A 19,045-nucleotide genomic window follows, 5' to 3' on the forward strand; every position below is an offset into this window, starting at 1 on the left:
GCAGCTTCTGTGTTGAAAGCAGCTACTCTGTTAAAAGCAGCAGTATTGGAGGTAAAATGACACTTCATGAATTATAATTAATGGGTAAATAATTTTATGGTTGGGGGTCACCACAACATGAGGAACTGTATTAAAGGGTCGCGGCATTAGGAAGGTTGAGAACCACTGCCTTAGACACAAAGGTAAAATTGTCTGGGGGGAGCAGAAGAAGGGTACCAATATCGAAGCACACTGGTCATTTGTTCTTTGTTCATATGTGTCTTGAATCTCCACCTCTGAACATTTGATATTAAAGCCAGTATTGGACCACGAAGAGGAGTCATGGGACTCTCTGTAACCTAGATAATACATAATAATCATCTGTTTAAATAAAGTCATGCTAAAGAGTTGCTAAATATATAACAATAACATTTGCTGCACTCAAATGAAAGATTATACTTGGTTAAATAAGATGAACTCCCCAGACAAATATTTAAACACACAGTGGAAATAAATACATGGGAACTTTTTTTACCTCCCCAAAATATATAATTCTGTTTAGCCAGTTTCTGTGATCCAGGCACCCCTACCAGGCAAGACAGTCATATACTTGACCTCCTCTGCAGCAGCACAGCATTCCACACTAATGACAGCCCAGACCAAATGGCATTATCAATACCCATTAGTATATTCCTTGCCCCTAGCATAATATTCTTCAGAGAAAGTAATTTCCAGATAAGGAAAGTAACATTGATTACCACCAATTAGTAATCCCGCATCACTAATCTGGTCATTGTTTTGTCTTAGTCTCTGTTTCTTTTTCTTTATTCGTGTAAATAGAAGAAGTCCTTTTGTGGACTTAAACATCTACTCATGATGTCAATACAGTCAATGAATCATCTATGCTTTTTTTGTTGCTCATTGATCCTTGGTGATCCTTTTGTCCTTGTCGTGAATACCATGTGAGAACTTGTAGCATCTAGTCATATTAAGCAGTGAATGTGGGCTGGAGAAATAAATAACTTCAGACAATTCTTGGAAATGTGTTTTAGAATTTAGACATGATGTCAGAACAGGCAGTATCTGTTGAGCTAAGGATGATAGCACATGAAAGTTAGTCCTTTTATAAGCAAGTTTCTGAAAGCTCCAGTGGTGGAATGTGGATGGCCTTAACCCTTTGAGGACCAAGGGACGTATTTGTCCCATGTTTTTAATTGCGTGTATCATCTGATTAAGAACTTAAAACTCTCCTTTTTTTTTTTTTTTTTTTTGGTTTGAGTCAAAATATTAGTTCTTATCAACAAACAACAAATGGATCCAGCTTTTTGCCAATTATTTCATGAAATGGCTTAGTTACAGCAACTGAAGTGTACGAACTTTAAAAACAAAAAAAATTGATTCTTTTGGCGTTCCAAAATCTTACGGTTCTCAAAGGGTTAAAGGAAAACTTCACCTTTAGTAAAGTTGCCCTCTAATAAATACTCCTATATCCCTGGGTACAGCTCACCTGGGATAATATGCAGGAATAAATGGTGCACCAGCACTTGTGCAGTATGAACAGGAGCTATCCAGGACCTTGCCAGAAGAAAGATCGCTGGATTGAAGAGGAAGATAAGTATTATCCCGGGTACACTTCAGTAAAGAGGTGGGGGGTGCTAATAAAGGACAGTTTCACTAAAGATGACATTTTTCTTTAACTTTGCTGTACACTAATTTAGAATGATGCACCATTTAAAGGCCAACCCTCTATAATGTGTTTCACCTTTTCTCTAGTCAAATAAGTCTTTATAAAATTCAAGATCCATTGCACATCTAAAATGTTCTTAGACATTGTGAGTATAAGCAATATACCTTAGCTGGCATGTAAAGGCCTCCTCTGGGTATAGGAAGACCATGACCTTAGAATGAGAACAGAAGGAAGCATTAACATAGATAACTAGAAAAACAAAAGAGGGGAATTGGAGAGAACCATACATAGTCAGCTTTAAGAAAAAGGGAGTTTTGGAGGAATTAGGAGTTATGAGATCTCTGGAGATGCTCAAAAGTAAACAGTAGTCAGGATAGCTGGACAGGTTATTGCACAATAAAGGCAACTTACCACCTTTCTGAGTGGCTCCAGCATTCTCCCACTCTCCCCCTGGTACTCCAGGCTATGGGTGGTCCATCTGCTTCATCACATACAATTCCTGTACCATATGTAGAGGAGGCAGGAGTACGACTGCAACCGGGAGCACCTTAGAGAAGATGCTTCATGGGACCAGTCACACCACTACAGGGATCCTGGAGTGAAGAATAAGGAAAGTATTACACCATATCCCTGTACCCCTAGACTGAACAAGCAGTTAACCCTTGCAGTATGGGGGTCCCCATTGCAGAAACAGATTGTGTTTGATTTCTGGAGTTGGGATTTAACAGAAATAGAGTACTAATTTTAGTCTGATTTTCTTTCAGTTATCTTGCCACATATCCAAGACTTCCAACTGGTATTTTGTTTACCCTTCTAGCTTCTTAACAATTGGTGGTCGGCATTGTTCTTATTTGATAATGCAAACTTCAGTGTCTATGGAAAATGCAGCTACCCTTAGCAACAAGCAAGATTATTTTTTTCTACTGTACTCCTGTGTGGATAAGAATTAAAGCTGTTTTATTTTAGATATTCATATTATTTTAGCCTTTATTGTACATATAGCTGAATGAAACCTATGACTTTAAAATATCTGATTGCATTCATGTGTGAGTATTTGCAATGCAAATATATTTCCAGGCTGAGATCAACCCTCCTTTGCCTACTTTAGTTATTGCTGTATTTCAAGAGAGTTAAAGCGATAGCTGTCTAACTAGATGAAATAAAGTGCTTTTTCTCTCTGAATGATGCATTATTTTAAATACAAGAGGAGGAGAAAGAAGAAACATCACTTTGCTAAAAGTAGGACTTTTAAAACATGGATAGAATGGCAAAGCTATGGAACCTTCACTGGGTTTTTATTACTGTCTGTGACTCCTTTGGGAAGATTTCCATTCATTTCTTGGCCTTGAAACAAAACAGAATGTGAGAGGAAATTTCCTCAAAGGGAGGGAAAAGTCCATAATAGACAGTTGTCACCAGAACACATGTTCCTATTGGAAGAGCTCCCCTCTACTCCTATTCCAGTAAAAACATAGACTTCCTCTAACTTTGTGTCCCAATGATGGCAGTTACCACCACAGATAAAAAAAACTAAACTCCCCAACAGTTGTAAACCTTCCTTACCCAATCTACAATTAGAACTAGCAAGACATTTGGATGCCTTCTGTTTTTTTACTTTACTGAGCCTAGCACTTCTTTGATGGAGGATTTGTTGGTTTCTAGTGGTCTCTTGTTTTTTTGCTGCCTGTGTCCCTATTGGGAAGATTTACTTTCCCTGACTGTTCTGATCAACAGTGTCACCATGAATGAAAGTGAGGGTAAATCCAAAGTCTTGAGATGCTACTAGATATGGAATAGAGGAGAAATCTTCTTACAGTGACAACTGTAACTTCCAGTGACAGCTGTCCAGTAGGGACTTTCCCTCACATTGGAAAGGTATTCTCTTGCTTCCAGTTACATTTACAAGACAGGAGGTGAAGGGAAGTCTCCCTTATGAGACGCAGATGGCAAAAAGAAACTAAAAGCAGTAACCATGTGTAATACATGCAATTATGGAATGGTGCAGGAGGCTTTCAATGGCAAGAAGGGGTAATATCAAGACTCTTCTGAAATGTGATTCACTGCAGATCACTTTGCTGGGGGTGGTAATGATGGCTGCACATGTAAACAAGCCCTAAAACTCTTTTTTTTTAGGGCTTTGTCTCAGTGGGGAGAGTTCCCCTCAATTTCTATCCCAGTGACATAGCTGAAACTTAGAAAAATTCTCCACAAACAAAAAATACAGCAGTAGGATTCTCACAGAAGCTCTAACCTTACAGTACGCTATCCACAACAATAAGAAACCTTTTTTTCTGGAGTTATATTACTATATATGTATGTGTGTGTGTTTGTGTGTGTGTGTTAGAATATTATTGTGTGCATGATCTATCCTTATGTGCCTTTCAAGAAATAATTGCAATACTTTTTATATTAGTCCTCTTATCTGTTTGTATTAGCACTGACTTGTGTCTTTGGCTGCCATCCCATCCATCTTCTACCACAAGAGGGTTTTGTAAAACGTCAAATTTGGACATAAAATAGTGCCCTGGAGAACCTCTGAACATACTGTTACAAGCTATAAAATATTTAAACCATTAGGTGTATAAATAGTGGGAATAAATCACATCCTCTTCTGATAAGGCCACAAAAAAACATTTATGTGTAAGCTATAAAAGGCATCCAAGATATAGATACAAACTTTCTAAAGCTAATTTAAGGTTAATGGCCTTTCCAAATATAGGCATTGGCTATCAAGAAATTATTTATAATTATTGCCACATTCCTATAATGAATACCTTAGTATTAATGGATTCTTCTTCTTATGTTATCAAGCATTCTATTTTTCTGATTTAGTCATCACTCCAAAACATTAATTATTTACAAACATACGCATTGGAAAAAGCAATAATGTGCAGAAGTGCTTAACAGCCAATCACTTTTCATTTACAGCAGTTTAAAGTAGTCGAATAAATGAAAAGTGAAATCTGATCTACAGAGGTCAAAAAGTTTACCAAGTGGAAAGATAACGGGGTTGATTTACTAAAGGCAAATAGACTATGCAGTTTGCAAAGTGCAGTTGCACTCTCCAAGTGCAGTTGCTCCAGAGCTTAGTAAATGAGGTAAAGATTCACTTTGCAAAGAATACCCAATCACATGCCAGGAAAATAAGAGTATTTTTGCTTGCATATGACTAGATGATGGAAGTCATCAGAGCTTCTGTTCATTTACTAAGCTCTGGAGCAGTTGCATTTGCAGAGTGCAACTGCACTTTGCAAAGTGCATAGTCTATTTTTCTTTAGTAAATCAACCCCACTTTATATAAGGAACTTAGAAACCTTAGTTTCTAAGAAAGAATCTAGAGATTGGTTTTCAATTCTGCTCAATATATTGCAAGGATTTTCATCACACTTTATTGTAGATTCTTACCTGCTCGTGTTTTAGCTATATTATGAATATCCTTTTCCTATGACAGTTTTTTTTTAATGGCAGCCAAATAGAAGGTAATTAGTCCAAATAACTGTGTGTAGAGTAAAATTAGCAATACTCTGTAATGTGAAAACGGACACGGACAAATTTGGCATGAACATCTTTTATTTATCTAATTAGTGAACTGTGCAAATGTTCATTTTTAGTAGAAGATTCCAATTAAACAAATTTAGTTCTGTCCTATACTGAAGCCTTTTAAATCATATGGCTTATTTAGAAACATGGGCCAATCGGTTTGAGCTCCAAGCCTCTGGACTATTTTTAAATGATAATTAGTAGAGGTTTGTGAAAAATGATATTGTTGGTGTATATTGCCAAGTAGAATTGTAAAGTAACAGAAGGGTCCACTTTAACGTAGACCTGTTTCAGACCCCACCGTAGATAGTTATATGATTCTGCTCCTATTGAGTCATCTGATTTCTGCTGAAGAAGCATGGAAGGAAGATGGGGGTTTAAAATTCCCCCTTCTTCAGGGTTCAGAGCTGAAAATTAGTTCAAAATTGTGCTGGACAATTGTAAAACAATATGGACAACATCAGTTGCCAGATTGATGAAGGGAGGAATGCAGAACCTCCAAAACATGTTGGATTTTTTATTAGTTTGATGAAAAATAAAATCATTACTGGACTCATTCAAGTTTTGTGGAACTCTCATCCTCAAAGTAGCATTCCAGTCAAATCCTACCCTCATTCTAAGCCTATTCTAATTACCCTGTAAAGGAAAGATGTCTACACTTACCTATTCTGAGGTGATGGGAACCATCACGTGACCGGACTGGAGCACCCTCAGCATAGGTAAATATACCTATATAGAGCGCTTAGTCTATAATCGCCTGAGTTCCCACCTCACTGACAACAACCTCCTTGATCCCCTACAGTCTGGCTTCCACCCCCTACACTCCACCGAAACTGCCCTACTCAAACTCACCAATAACCTGCTAACCCGCCAAAGCTAATGGCCACTATTCAGTGCTCCTACTCCTCGACCTCTCCGCGGCTTTCGACATGGTTGATCATCCCCTCCTCCTCAAACAACTACACTCTCTTGGCCTCAGAGACTCCACTCTCTCCTGGCTCTTTTCCTATCTATCACAGCACTCCTTCAGTGTTACCTGCCACCTCCTCTTCACTCCCCCTCTCTGTTGGGGTCCCTCAAGGTTCTGTCCTCGGGCCCTTTCTCGTCTCCATCTATACCTCCTCCCTTGGCCAATTGATACACTCTCACGGTTTCAACTATCATCTCTATGCCGATGACACGCAAATCTATCTCTCTACCCCTCACCCCTTTAGTCTCCGCTCGTATCACAAGCCTACTGAGCAACATATCGGACTGGATGTCACTCCACTTCCTCAAACTAAATCTGTCCAAAACTGTGCTCCTAGTCTTCCCCTCAGCTCACGCCCCCCCCAACTTCTCCATCAAGACCAACAACACCACCATCAGTCCCTCCCCTCATGCCAGAGTACTAGGTGTCATTCTAGACTCCAATCTGTCCTTCCAGCCCCAGGTCCATTCGCTGACAAACTCATGCAGACTTCACCTCCATAACATCTCCAAAATACGTCTGTTCCTAACCCTGGAAACCACTAAGCAACTCATTCACACCCTCATTATATCATGCCTTGACTACTGTAACTCCCTCCTCATCGGTTTACCCCACTGCAGGCTATCCCCGCTCCAGTCTATCTTGAATGCTGCGGCCAGACTCATCCACCTTACTAACCGCTCCGTATCCGCCACCGCCCTCTACCAATCCCTCCACTGGCTTCCGATTGCCCAACGGATAAAGTTCAAAATGCTAACATTGACTTATAAAGCTGTTCATAATACTGCCCCAAACTACATCACCGATCTGGTATCCAAATACCACCCAAAACGTACTCTCCGCTCCTCACAAGACCTCCTACTCTCTAGTTCCCTGGTCTCCTCCTCCCATGCCTGTCTCCAGGACTTCTCCAGGGCTTCCCCCATTCTCTGGAACTCCCTACCCCAATCCATCAGACTTTCACCTACTCTCCTCACCTTTCGGCGCACTCCGAAAACCTATCTCTTCAGGGAAGCCTACCCCGCCCTCAGCTAATTACTGAACTCCTCCACTCTTCCTATCACTTCATCCCCCACAGCTATTTCCTCCTGTACCACTATCCCCTCCCTCCTAGATTGTAAGCTCCAAGGAGCAGGGCCCTCGAACCCCTCGTGTATTGAATCTTATTGTTACTGTACTGCCTCGTGTACTGTCTCCCTTTATAATGTACAGTGCTGAGCAAACTGTTGGCGCTATATAAATCCTGTATAATAATAATAATAATAATTTAGCTATACTTTTGACTGGAATGCTACTTTAAAACATTCTACAGACTATTCCAGAGACCTTGTGGGACACCTCCTGTTGACAGAGAGCTGCCTCTAAAAGTTAAATCTTATCTCCACTCTGGGGTGCAGTGTTCCACAAATAGATACCTACCTGATCTCTGCTGAAAGGGAGGTTGGAAATGAAAATGGCTGAGGCATTTGCTCATGTGTCCACTTGTCTTTTTTCTTGGTTGGGATAAGAGCCCACAATTAATGACATGTGGACCATTTTGAATAACTATATCTTGAGTGAAAGTTTTTTTTTGGATCTTGTGGGACTTTCTATCAGAATGAAATTGATAGATTAGGGCTGGACAAATCTCAGGAGTCGGATAGCCAATGCGCCTTAAAAATTACATCTGGTGTCTAATTTTTGAGGTTTATCTGGTTGTCAATAGAGCTGGCTCATGAAAAAAAATCCTCTTGGCTTCCCAGTTCGATAGGCTGACTGCTTAATTCAAAAATCCTGTTTGCTTCTGGGCTGGATAGACTGGCTCCTGGATTTGATATTACTTTGTGCACCTCTGACATGGACTATGAAAAATGTAATATGCAAAATTTGATTGGTTAGACCCACAAGTGTGTTGTTTTTTTTTTTCACCACTTTCGTTTTTACTAAATGCAATAATTTAGAGGGTGTAGGGTTTAGCGTTTTATACCACTCATGGTGTTTAAATAATAGTCCTCTATACATCAGAACAGAGGTACAAAGTGATTTGGTTCCAAAAGAGGGACAGTGATGATGTAGGTTGGTCCCAAATTCAGATTTGCCTAGAGCCGTATTTTTATTGAGTCTGTCGTGGTAAGTTAGGTTTGTTTTTTTTCTTCCTGTGTCTGCTGTAGACAGTTTGCATAATTATAAATCCATATCTGTTTCTCTATGTCCCTGGCAGCGCTATGGAGGTGTAAAGAGTTCCATACATGCTTTTAATATTTTGTAAGATAAAAATATCCCCAGCTCACCAGCGTTACATCAGTGAGTCACTGATGCAGTCATTCTAAACAAGTGCAAGACGCTAAGAAAAATGCCAGTCGGCAGACACTGAATACAAGGAGCCTTGTTGTAAGAACTTCTTTTGGTACTTTTGTCTAGATTTTCCCTGCTGATTTTGTGAATCACGAATCCTCATCACAGTTTAGTATCACGCATCTACACATAAAACAGTATCACTTTCTGTGACAAAGAAGGGGTGAAGCACTGTCCTATTAATGCCTGCCTACGGGCTATTATGCATGTAAAATGAAGGCATTGTTCTTGGGAGTGTCAGCACATGCTACGCACTCAATACACCCACATTGAGATAAGCTAGAGATCTGACTCTTGATTCGGGGTCAGGTCAGAGAATCTTCTGCCTACAATCAGTCTGTCTGTTTAGATGTGAAGAAAGGTGAATGGCAGGAAACCCCCTAAATTCTATGATAAATCTGCAGAGGGAACAGCGATGACAATATGTGCCTGATTTGTTTTTTGATGCATTGTTATGAACAAGTAATAGTACTCTAGTTTTGGTACTGAAAATAAAAGTTAGAGTTACTATTACAGGTACTTATACAGTATAATGCCATCAATTTACACAGTGCTTTACATTTATATTGCACATTCACATCAGCCCCTGCCCTCAAGGAGCTTACAATCGAAGGTCCCTAACTCACATTCATACATACACATCCTAGGGCCAGTTTAGACAGGAGCCAATTAACCTACCAGCATGTCTTTGCAGTGCGGGAGGAAAATAGACATGTGCACGCCAGAAATTTTCATTTCGGATTTATTAGTTCATTTAAAGAATTTTGTTTCATAATATTTGTTTCATTGACCTGATCTGTTTTTGCAATTCCTTTCATATCTTCAGCATTCATTTTGTATATTCGTTGGTCCAGGAGGATTTGAGAAAAATTGTGCAATTTTTCTAGAAGATTGCTATATATTTAATAGATTAACAAATCCAATGGATGCAATATTCTTGGATGCTAGTCCAACCCACCAAGAGAAATGGCATGAGCTGATCGAACAATATCGACTGGCGTCACGTGCAACCAAATTTACGAATTAAATTTGGATCCATTCATATTTCCGAATCTAAATTATCAAACAAATTAAAAAATTTAATTCTTTACCCCATGAGCCCGAACTATTATCACATCATATGTTGTCATCCGAATGGAACAAATGCATTTGATAAATTTGTTAGAATTTTTTTCGGATTCGTTGCCATTCGTTTCTGTGTCCATTTGGAGATTTGTATACATCCAATTCTCCAAAAATGGAACAAATCGCACATGTCTAGAGGAAAACGGTTATTTACTTAATTTTAATAAAGTATAACTTGAAGGAAAAATCATGAACTCATCAATTTCTCAAGCATATCCTTCCTAACCATTATAGCTGCAAGTGTCCTCCATGTGTACAGTTCAATTCTTTCTCTTGCCCACAATCCTAAAAATTATACTAACCTATCTAATGAGGATGACTCGGAAGAAAAATGAGTTTTTGCTTTTCTTGGTCACCTGCCCTCTGCCATCCCTATCATTTGATGATGATGATGGTGAACAAGCAGTGTTATGCTGACATCGCTATCCAATTAAATCTTTTGCTTATTTATCTGTCCACTTGACTTGAGCACAACAGATTTCCTCACTCTTTCACCAAAAGGACTGCTATGACCCCCCATATCCCCTCTTTTGCATATACCTGGAATAAATAGTCCAACTTGAATTTGGAGTGAAATTGGCCATAGCAGCCCTTTATTAACCAACAACAATATAAACATTCCTTTAAACAGAAACATAATAAGGATCATAACACTAGTAACCAAGGTTGCCAATCTTTGTAGACCCTAAAGAACCAACCACAGTTCATCAGCGGAAACACTTAGTGGTTCCCAGCCACAACGCACTGGCTCAGGGACAAACCCAACTTTCCGCCGACACTTCCATGTCCACAATTCCCAGTTAACCCATTGTTAACTAGGATACCACCGAGGACGCCATACCATAGATGGGTCCTTACACTGAAGTATCACAGTAGAATTAGAACGTCTCCAAAGACCCCACCCACCAAGCTACTGTACTACTGACCACAACCAAACAGACCTCAGGTGGGAAGGGTGGGAAGCTTCTTCCATCCGATGTCTTCCCACTGCTTGCAGAAAGAAGATGCTTGCCCAACCACCCCTGCAACCCCTCCCAGCATTCCATCCAATCATTCCTGGTATGTGACCTCCTATTCAAATATCTCTTCTTAGATTAATCCTGTATCTCCTTGATTCCCCTGTTAGCCCGTCATGTCTGCCCTTCGCTTATTTTTTTTTTCTTTTGCTTCAGGCCTATCTTTCTGCATGCTGGTGTGTGTGGGAAGATGCAGAGCTAATATAAACATGTTTCTGGTACTTATTGCAGCAGTGTTTAACAAATATACACTTTTTACTTTGTATAAATTATGTAAATTATTTGGCCAAGGTGGTTTGGCAGCTGGATGACATCAAGCTTTCCACCTATGTTAGATCAAAGGAAGCTTGTATTCCATTAAATTAAATACAAGGCTTCTCCTGATTGGCTGTGATGCCCTTAGCCCAACTCCTTTTAAATCCAAAACAGAAGGGAAGTCTTCCACTGCTTACTGTATGCAGCTAATGCTGCTACAATATATTACAGCACTCACAGCAGCCACACCATTATGTAATGGAAAAAGTTAATTTGGGCCAGTTTAGCTCAAACAAACTATTTAAAGTGATTTGAAAGGTGGAATTCTATCTTAGGGGTTTTTGCTTGCGGGTTCATTGTAAGTTTCACAAGCAAATGTATGCTCATTTTGGCACAAGAGATCAATTTGAAAGCAGAACTACACTGCATCTGAGCACCACAAGCCAAAAAGGCTATTTAACCACTTAAGCTGTGGAAGATTTTACCCCTTTCATGACCAAACAATTTTTTGCTATACAGCACTGTGTTTCTTTAACTGGTAACTGCACGGTCATGCAACGCTGTACCCAAACAAAATTTATATAATTTCTTCACAAAAATAGAGCTTTCTTTTGGTGGTATTTGATCACCATTTTTTTTTTATTTTGTTGTGATATAAACGAAAAAAGACTAAACATTTTTAAAAAGAAAAGCAATTTTTTTACTTTCTACTATAAAACATAGTGGATGGACATCTGGGGGCCAAGACTGTGGAGGAAGCCAGGTCTCCTGATTCACATTGTATCTCGACCAGCGTCCTGTGGCTGTGTTGAAAACCAGGCTGGAATGCAGATGGCTGCCGGGTGGATATGACATCACCACGTAAGCGTAATGCCACAAGGAGAGGGTGGTAGCGCGTTTCAAAGCAACTACTTCTTCGTCAGACCTCTGGGGGTTTTCAACACAGCCGTGGGATGCTGATCGAGATACGATGTGAATCAGGAAACCTGGCTTCCTCCACAGCCTTGGCCCCCAGATGTCCATGCACCTTCCCCTTCTGCCTCCGGGTTTCCACCAGGACGACGTCTACTCTTGAGACACATGCCTTTGACCCACTTTCATCTAGTGAGTTACCCAATCATTTAAGTGCAGTATTAACAGATATTTTAATAGCACAGTCTGGCGCCCCTCTCTTCTTTTCTCTTCCATATCAGAGTCCAGCTTTACTCTTAGGGTGCTGCCTCATGATGTTGCCGAGTATACTGTAATATACGGACTAATCCCTCATAATAAATTGGACTCTAAATTTTCCTCTCTCTCCAGCACCAATATCTTTAACCTTTTGGTTTATATGCAGAGCTTGCACTCTCCAGATTTAGAAAATCAACCACTAAGCCTCATTCCTCTGCATGAGTCACTTCTGACACCAAAAGAAAAAATGTGACAGGGGATGGAGCTTCAACACACAGCCTCTGATTGATAGCCTCAGCTCTGTTCTTGAGTGCTGTGTGAAGGGGGGGTGTCCTTTCCCTTCAATCAGTTCCCAGAGCTCTCCTCACTGAGATCTGCAGAGAGTAAATTTATTTCCCCACCCCCTTCTTTCTCGAAGCTCAGATAAGCTGTATAAATTCTGCACTTTAAATAGCTGTAGAGAAGAGAGGGCTGCAGAGAAACATGAACACCTTTATGTAGGAGGATGTATTTCATCTCTGTGTATTACCTGAGGCTGGTAACTTCACTGGGTATAGGTAAGGGTTTTCAACCCCTTTAGGCTTACCAGTTCTTTAATATAATCAATCCATATTTGATCATATTCTATCTTATGTATTTCAGCACAAATTTTTCACGGAGCTGTTTTGTAAAAAGTTTTTTTTTTTTGCCAACAATAGAAGAAAGTGTTGTGGATTCTCACATTCCACTACAGCGACGTTTATAAAAGTCAGTTTTGGAATGTGTTACTATAGCTTGGTTGCAGTTGCCTGGTAACATTTCCCATAATGCCCTTACAAAGCTTTTCACAGAATCAAGAGCTCATTAAAAATTGAATCTCTATACTGCTCCTGACGTGTAGCATTTGCTCCAGAAAGCTCTTAGGTTATCTCTTCCTGGGTATAAATCCAACAGTAAATATTTGTACCGGATTCACTCTCTATCCGATGGTGGGAATGAGATCTTCTGTAATGGAGCTGAGCTTGTGATATAATAATTATAGGGGCAGGAGGTTTCTCTCAATAAATGCAATGTTTCATCTTGTAGAAGGTTACTAAGTAAACAGAAGATAATGGAACGCGGATTTGCTGCAGCTAAGTTGATAGAAAATGTCATGAAACCGATGTATGTGTCGCCTGCCTCTACCGCTTTCCTCTAAATCTTTCTCTTTTTTTTTTTATTTGTAAGAAAAAAAAATAATAGTTTTTCTCATAATCTTACATCTATGTGTCATGACGATACCATTATTTGGACTGTAGCTGTAGGATAAAAGCATACATTGGAAATGTCAATAGTTGGTGGGGACAATAGAGAAAAATAAATCGATCCAGATTTTTATATACCAGAATATCCATAAAGCACTGGGTAGCTCAATTGGCTCACTTCTAGGCCTTTAAAGCAAAAACAAAATGTTTTTTCAATCTTGTATAGAATGCTGGAGAGATAGAACTCACATCAGGTTTTTATGGCTGTCTCTGTACCCGTTATGGAGACTTATATTCTCTATTTTTCCTAGTATGCATGGCCCCTACTGCTGAAAGGTAGAGAAACTTCCAAAGTTTGAGTTGTTACTGGTGCAATAATAAAGGGAAGATCCCAGGGGCGGACTGACAACTCATGGGGCCCCTGGGCAATAGGGGATCATAGGACCCCTGTGTCCTTGCCCACACTCATAAAGCCTATAAAAAAGGTACCAGGAGCATTTCATGGGGCCCCCTACTGACCCTGGGCCCTCGGGCTGTGCCCGAGTGCTCGAATGGTCAGTCCGCCCCTGGAAGATCTTCAAATGGGGACACCTCTATGGTGTCACACAAAGGATATAGACTGCCTGAGGAAAAGTCTGAAAACAGTGTTTGTTCAAGGACGCGAAGGGAAGTCTCCCCAATGGGACTTAGATGGCTAAAAAGCCAGAAAGATCCTTTAATTATTCCCTTCTCCATCCAAAACTAACGTTCAGTTTAGCTATAAATTAAAGTGAATCTAATGGTTCATTTTTTTTTTTATAAAATGTTAAATGTTATATTAATAACAAACATGTCTATACTTACCTGCTGTGTGCAGTGGTTTTGCACAGAGCAGCCTGGATCCTCCTCTTCTCGGGTCCCCCACAGGTTCTCCTGGCTCCTCCTGTCTGTCGGGTGCCTCCACAGCAAGCAGCTAGCTATGGGGGCACCCGCTGCTCCGTGTATCCATTCATTCATGGAGCCACGGCTTGATCCCATCCCCTCTCTCTCCTCATTGGCTGAATGGCTGTGATTGACAGCAGTGGGAGCTGATGGCTGCCGCTTCCTGTCTCAGCCAATGAGGAGGCAGAGACCCAGAACAGCCAAGGCTGTCATTCACATCATTGGATCGCGATGAGCCTCAGGTAAGTATTACTGTTGCAAACAGAAGTTTTTTTACCTTCATGCATAGAATACATAAATATATAAAAAGCCTTCAGCCTTTACAACCACTTTAAACACCTTTAATCATATATTGGCAAAACAAGTAATGTGTAAGGGTAATACCAGGGGTGTATTTACCACAAGGCAAACAAGGCATTTGCCTAGGCATTTTTTTAGGGGGGCAGCACTGCTTCTTGGAAGAATAGACATATGTGGCATGGGGACCAGGAGGGATCCAAGAGAGGCTGCGGGCTGCTTGACGATGTATGCAGAGCCCAACTGTCATTTCCAGGGATGTTCAGAGCTGTGAAGGAGAGTGTCCTTCTCTCTGTCTCTGTGGGGGGATGAATGTTAGGGGAAGGCTCTCTCGGGTGGGGGGGATGGGGGAGGGGTGCTGTTGGTCACTGTCAGGCTCTCTCCGCGGGGGGCGTCTGATTTTTTTGTTTCCAGGGCAGCACTGGATAATACTTTCAGGTAATTTTTCTCTTATGCAGAGATCACAGTATTCCTCTCTAAAATGTCTTCATCTGATTGTTTCTCAAGATGGTTGGCACCATACTAAAAGGCCGCTTTAAATTAAAGAGCCATGAACACACTTTAAAATCCCACCTTTACTCTCCTGGAGCCCATTCGCCAGGCTTAGTGCCTAGTTTTCTGATGAGTTACAGAACCATAGGAAATTCTGTGTGCATTATATTGATGTGCAACGGTGAATAACAAAAATGCAGATCAGGAGTACCAACTTTAAAGGCTGTCTACCTATTGCAGCTTAATGTCTTCCAAAATAGTAAAGCAAAGGTGAAAATAAAACACAAGAAGAAAGGTTGCAATAATAATCAGGCATTTCTTCTATGACAGGTTCTCTTTAATAGTCATTTATGGACATTGATTATGCTTTGAGCACATTTGATATTTTGTTCGTAATCCTGTTAAAAAGCTACCTCCTGATTGACTAAGATGCAGTTCATTGTAATAGCTTTAGTTATGTTTTGGGGAATAACCAGGGGCGGACTGACAACTCATGGGGCCCCCGGGCAATAGGGGATCATGGGGCCCCTGTGTCCTTGCCCAAACTCAAAAAAGCCTATGAAAAAGGTACCAGGGGCATCTCATGGGGCCCCCTACTGACCCTGGGCCCTCGGGCAGTGCCCGAGTTTCCAAATGGTCAGTCCGCCCCTGGGAATGATCAAATTTTACAGCTTATGAAAGCTGTATAAGTAAGTACAATTTTGTGTGTGTGTGTGTGTGTGTGTGTTTGTGTTTTTGTTGTTTTTTTTTTTTGTATCAGTGATAGATTTTTTTTTTTTTTTTAATGTTGCCTGAGAGGTTCATTTTCAGCATATGATGTCTTCTGGGTAGATAACTCCAATGTTTCGCAACAACCCTAACAATACTGCATCCAACAAAACAATTTTTGTTTGCTTTTTGAGTAACAAGTCATCCATGGGTCTTCTAATATTTTCATGTTTCTGTCTTTTTTTTCTACAGTTCCATCAGGTGAGAAGAGTAATGACCATCCTTTTCCTTACTATGGTTATTTCATACTTCAGTTGCATGAAAGCTGCCCCCATGAAAGAAGCCAGTGTCAGAGGACAAAGTGGCCTGGCCTATCCGGGTCTTCGGACCCACGGTACTCTGGAAAACATAGGTGGGCCAATGAGTGGGTCAAGAGGAGGAGGACTTCCATCCTTGACGGATACCTTTGAGCAAGTTATTGAGGAACTCCTAGAGGAGGAACAGATCACAAGGCAGAGCGAAGAGAACAAGGACTCAGATATGTATTCATCCCGAGTTATGCTGAGCACTCAAGTGCCTTTGGAGCCCCCTTTGCTTTTTCTCCTTGAGGAGTACAAAAACTACCTGGATGCTGCAAACATGTCCATGAGAGTGCGCCGCCACTCAGATCCAGCCCGACGTGGGGAGCTGAGCGTGTGTGACAGTATTAGTGAATGGGTGACTGCAGCCGACAAAAAAACTGCAGTGGACATGACAGGACAAACAGTTACTGTTCTTGAAAAAGTCCCAGTACCCAAGGGTCAACTGAAACAATATTTCTATGAGACCAAATGCAATCCAATGGGCTACATGAAGGATGGTTGCAGGGGCATCGACAAGAGGTACTGGAACTCGCAATGCCGAACTACCCAGTCTTACGTGCGTGCGCTAACCATGGATAGCAAAAAAAAAGTCGGCTGGCGCTTTATAAGGATAGACACTTCTTGTGTATGTACACTGACCATTAAAAGAGGAAGATAGTGAATTTATGTTGTATAGATTATATTGAGAAGAAAAATTATCTATTTGTATATATACATAACAGGGTAAATTATTCAGTAAAAAAAAAAACAAAAATAATTTTATGGACTGCATGTATAAATGAAGTTTATACAGTACCGTGGTTCTACAAATCTATTTATTGAACATATCCATAACCTAAAGGAAAATAATGACCTCTGCGCACAAAGTTGCCTGTTTTCTGCTGGCAGGGTCCCGGGTTCCATTGCTGTGCAATGCTTCCTGAGCCCCCTCCAGCAGTACATAGGTTAAGAGATAAGCCTGCATTACCTTCCTCAATAACATTGTGGTTTGTTGGTGTTGCCAAGAGTTGAAAATTAAAAAAAAAAAAAAAGTTATAGACAAGCATGCATGCTGCTTCAGTTGTGAATTGATAACACTCTGTCTTCATCCAGGCAAAAGAGATATAAAAAAAAAAGAACCAAAACATTCCGTTCACACTTTAGACAGTATCTTTATTCATGTCGGTATTATATCTGTTTACTGCTTTTAACTTCTCTGATAGCGTTAAATTAAACAATGTCAAGGTGCTGTTGCTATAGCTCTACTGTTTAATTTTTATTTTTTTGTGTTTTTTTTTTTTATTTTTTAATTCCTGAAAAAGTCGCAGAGCTTGTCATGAATACGTGTTCTAGCTAAGAAAAAAAAACCAGACAAATATTTAATTTTTTGTATGTTGTGAAGGTGTTTGCAAACTCGAATCAGACTACTGATCAAAAAAAATAATAAAAAAAAAAGTCAAGGCAATTAAAAAAAAAACAAAAAAAAAATCAATGTTCATGTTGAACGTTTTCGACCTGTATTGGACACGGAGTTGTATTTTTCAGATATGAATGAGGGCATGGTGCTTTCTCTTTCTTGCAGGCTTTTGTGTGCTATATGACAGCGGTGTATGCTATTCTGTATTTCATGCAAGATCGGTACATTTCAGAAGACTTATAGCAAAGGAAGTTGCAGATTGTATGATCTGGGAACTTGAATATCTACGAGGATTTCTAGACTACTGCTGGATTCTGTTGACATTTGCAATACAAATGCTGCCTAGGAATTGTTGATCTAGGCATCCTTGGCCCGTAACATTGTCCTCTTAATGCTAATCAGCAAACAAATCAGACATATAGTAGTTACCAGGTTACTAGGGAAAGTGGCAATAAATATGAATATGATGATATGCGCACATCATAGAGATAGAAGATGTAAGCAAGAAGCATTAAAACACAGAAACTTAGAAAACTTTAGATGGCAGATGGCCTTTCAAATTTTAAGATCATTATTTAAAATATTACATGACCCCTCATCTCTCAGGGGCCAGCCATTTTGATTTTATGCCATTAATGAGAGAATAAATTGGCTGGATATTGTCATCGCAGAAGATGGCTCCCTCTTGTTTTCCTGTTTGACAAAATGAAAGGATCTGGTGCAAAAAAATACATACACAAAGGCTGATATTAATTTAGGATAACTAACACTGATGCACAAGTTTGAGAAGATTTTACATTAAGCTAAAATGGGTCTTCAAATTATTATGACAAATTTTTGCACTATGCCTCCCTTTACTGGTGCAAACACGCTCGTTATCGTTATAGTCTATAAAAATAATGGTCCAAAAGCACAGCTTACTTAAATGAAAGCTATTCATCGTACAGCACAAAGAAATCTTAGATAACCATAAAAAAAAATTGCACGATATGTCCCCCAAAGAACAAGAATTAAATGGGTCTTCCACTTCTAGTGAAAAGTGAAAACCCTGCTTCAGATCACACTACTGAGTAAGATGAAAGGGTTGTCCCTCCCATAGTGCCCTAGCAAGAGATAGCAGGACCTTCATTTTGTTCCTGCTTAGGTTGTCTCAGGGAACAAAGTGAATCCATTTACAAATAACCGCAACTAGTACAAACAAGCTGCAAGACCAATTTTAATCTGCAATGGCACTGCGGTTAAACTATGATGCAGCTGGTAAAAGTCACAACCAGGGGCGGACTGACAACTCATGGGGCCCCCGGGCAATAGGGTATCATGGGGCATCTGTGTCCTTGCCCAAACTCAAAAAAGCCTATGAAAAAGGTACCAGGGGCATCTCATGGGGCTCCCTACTGACCCCGGGCCCTCGGGCAGTGCCCGAGTTTCCAAATGGTCAGTCCGCCCCTGGTCACAACAGAGCTGGGGGAAGAGGTTGTGTAGAGAAAAAACACCTTAATTCAATGCTGTTGTTAAAACAAATTAGGCCTTAATTTACTATATTCAGTCTACTGCCCTTTTACCTTGGCGA

At 40.2% G+C, this 19,045-nt stretch overlaps 1 protein-coding gene across 3 annotated transcripts in view; it reads left to right on the top strand.

Moving 5' to 3' along the window:
* The window catches only part of BDNF (brain derived neurotrophic factor), a 148,553-nt gene extending 131,236 nt beyond the window's left edge, over window positions 1–17,317 (top strand). For all 3 annotated transcript variants that reach the window (XM_089654955.1, XM_089654956.1, XM_089654957.1), the window contains exon 2: window positions 15,970–17,317. In XM_089654955.1, coding sequence (XP_089511081.1) covers window positions 15,970–16,737 — 768 coding nt within the window. In that variant the 3' untranslated portion in view covers window positions 16,738–17,317. The remainder of the gene's footprint in view (window positions 1–15,969) is intronic.
* The last annotated feature ends 1,728 nt before the right edge of the window (window positions 17,318–19,045 follow it).

The sequence above is a fragment of the Staurois parvus genome, unplaced genomic scaffold (assembly GCF_062004578.1).
Source record: "Staurois parvus isolate SC_StPar_1 unplaced genomic scaffold, SC_StPar_1.0 ptg000818l, whole genome shotgun sequence".
Lineage (NCBI taxonomy): Eukaryota > Metazoa > Chordata > Amphibia > Anura > Ranidae > Staurois > Staurois parvus.